Source organism: Asparagus officinalis, chromosome 5 (assembly GCF_001876935.1).
Source record: "Asparagus officinalis chromosome 5, Aspof.V1, whole genome shotgun sequence".
NCBI lineage: Eukaryota > Viridiplantae > Streptophyta > Magnoliopsida > Asparagales > Asparagaceae > Asparagus > Asparagus officinalis.
The window spans coordinates 86,564,654-86,567,506 of NC_033798.1; the positions used below are offsets into that span (position 1 = coordinate 86,564,654).

A 2,853-nucleotide genomic window follows, 5' to 3' on the forward strand; every position below is an offset into this window, starting at 1 on the left:
CCCCCCCCCCCCCCCCCAAAAAAAAAAAAAAAAAAGGAATCCTTTCACTTAAAAAACTTTACTATATCAAATATTGGATCTATATCCTTTGTACTTCTTCTCTTTCCTATATGTTCTAATTATTGCTAGTTTTTAAATCATAGAAGTATTTAAATCCATGATTAAATAAATCATATGAAAATTAGTCTTACTATGTTCAGTTTTTGCTTCATGACCATGTTTTTAGACTTCTAGTTAGTGATGCATCAGCATTTCAATAAATTTTTTATTTTCACTTATTACTGTACCAAAAGTTGTATTAAATCTCATGATTTTGCGTTCTTATTTCTTATCAATACTGTACTTGTAGATCTTTTGGTGGGATAGCACGTAGCGTATATGCCAGGGAACATCTTATCTGTAATTGCATGCAAGGGTTTGTTATACAAAGACTAGCTCAAGAAATTTTTTATCGCAGAACATGCATGTGATATTCTCATGTCGTTAGCATTCTTGGCCATTTTTCTCTTTTATCTGTTGCTTTGTCTCGCAATATTCATGAGTGTTTGTGCAATTTTCAAGTATTTTGATTGACATTTAGAACATAGAAAATTGAAGATATTTATTCCTTTTCAATGTCTCTGGGCAGGTAAATATCATGACACATACATCTGAGGTGAAAATGCATGCATGGCAACATGATGTAATAAAAGAGATGCAGAAGAAGCATCATGATGAGGACATGTCAGAATTGTATGGAAGAGATGACAAGGTTGGAATAAAGCCACTGCACAAGGGTATGGGTTTGCAAAGGATACCTCTTAAACTTCACCTGAATACAAGAACGACTCCGGATGGTCAAGTGTACAGATTAAAGAAAACTGACCTCCTAAGACATGATGATGCTGTTCGTGGAACTTCTTTGTGCGAGAATGTGGCTATAGGGAGAAAGCGATGTTACATGGAACGATTAACCATTGAAGAGCATGCTCCAAAAATCAACTGTATTCCTGCACATTCAGGATATAAATTTGAGCGGGAAGTAAAAGGCGGAGAAATATCTGAACAGAGAAAATCTACATCTCTGAGGAGCAGGAGAAATATCACAACTGCTACATTGGGCAATCAAGTCGGCGATGAGCTTTTCTTAGAAAATTATACTATGAATGGTGAGCATGACAATGTAGCTGAAGAGGAGTTATACAATTCAAGAGGCGTTCATGCTCATGTCTCTAGTAAAATGAAGCATGTAACCAGGGTTGGTGCATCTGAAAATTCCCTGTTTTGTGGGAGTAGATTTATTCAATCAAGACACTACAAAGATACTGTGGACTCATCTTCTCAGAGTGAAGGCACTTCCTCTTCTGCCTCTGGAGGTGCCATTTGGGACATATTCCGGAGGCAGGATGTACCAAAATTAGATGATTACCTGCGAAAGCATTGGAGAGAATTCAGGCATATCAATCATGCCCCTATAGATTCTGTAAGAATTAATGCATATTATAAGTATATATGAACGGTATTACCACTATCATCAGTTTTCGGAAAGATTTATTGTTATTCGTGTTACTTGTCAATTTACCATCATAGTAGATACTAAGATCAACTAGTTATATCATGAAATTTCCTTTTTACAGGTTTGCCACCCGATCCATGATCACACACTTTTCTTAAATGAGAGGCATAAGCAGCAGCTTAAAGAAGAGTACAGTAAGTTATCCGATAACAAGTTGCAATATACTAATTCTTCCAAAAGAATTGAAATATAGTATTAAGTCATCTGAGGCAAATTTTCGTTTTGAAGTTTTTAACCTCAAGATGTTGTAAGTTGTAAGTTGTAACACTGAAATGTTTTGTTATTTCCTGTAAATCAATTACCAGATGTGGAACCTTGGACCTTTGAGCAGCACGTTGGTGAAGCGGTGTTTATTCCGGCAGGATGCCCTCATCAAGTAAGAAATAGAAAGGTCAGACCCCTGGATAACTAGCGCATTTTTTATATAATATAACTAATTTGATACATACCACCCGTGAGGGAAAGTTTTGCTGTCCTTTTTTTGGATCTGGTCTAAATAGAAGCTGTCAAACATTGCCTTTATATAATTGTTTCTTATACACGATAGAAGTCTCTATCAAAAATTACGAAGTAATTATTTTTGTAACTTGAGCTGATCTTTACTCGAATAACTAATTAAGTGTTTATATCAAATGATTTTCATTTGTCTGAATTCCCATAAGTTCCCAGTAAATAGACCACGAAATCTAGAAGGTAAAATGTGCTCTTTCACATTTATATGGGTTTTCATTATTAGCTAGATTATATTTTTCAAAATTCTTTCCTTGTTCTAGGTTTACGTGTTAAAAGAAACAAGTTTATCAATTTTCTTAATAGATTAGAGCATAGTGGTCCAAACACGTATGTATAATGTACCAAAGCTTCTCAAGTGAGCAGATGTAAAGACTCTTGTAGCATCCCGTGGAACAGTTTCTTAAGGGGTTCCAACTTGACTGGGAAACTGAGACTCTGTATCATCAAACTTACCAAAAGTTTCATTTCCTTAAGGGTTCCAGATAACTCAAAAGGTTCATTTCTTTAAATGAACTTAGATTGGTAGACCAAGCAACCGAATCATGTCCTTGTCCAGCCACGGTTTCTATTCGGATTTTGGTCAACCATCTTACGTAAATATGATAGGCCATGGATTTAATTCTGCTTCTAGTTTATCCTTAAGTTTGGGAATTGTTCAAATTTAATGGCTATTTCTTGAACTATCATGGTATTCATGTACCATGTAATTTTCAACAAATTTGCACCCTCAGTGGATCCTCATAGTCTCAAGTCTAGATCTAGCAAGATGGAATCCATTTATGTAA

At 35.3% G+C, this 2,853-nt stretch overlaps 1 protein-coding gene across 5 annotated transcripts in view; it reads left to right on the plus strand.

Moving 5' to 3' along the window:
* Nucleotides 1–2,853, plus strand: part of LOC109840026 (lysine-specific demethylase JMJ25-like) — a 57,085-nt gene that overhangs the window by 13,262 nt on the left and 40,970 nt on the right. For all 5 annotated transcript variants that reach the window (XR_002246781.1, XR_002246782.1, XR_002246780.1 and 2 more), the window contains exons 8-10: nt 629–1,462; nt 1,617–1,689; nt 1,861–1,946. Coding sequence is in view for 1 of the 5 variants with exons in the window: in XM_020408521.1 (XP_020264110.1) it covers nt 629–1,462; nt 1,617–1,689; nt 1,861–1,946 (993 nt within the window). In the remaining 4 variants the exon portion in view is untranslated. The remainder of the gene's footprint in view (nt 1–628; nt 1,463–1,616; nt 1,690–1,860; nt 1,947–2,853) is intronic.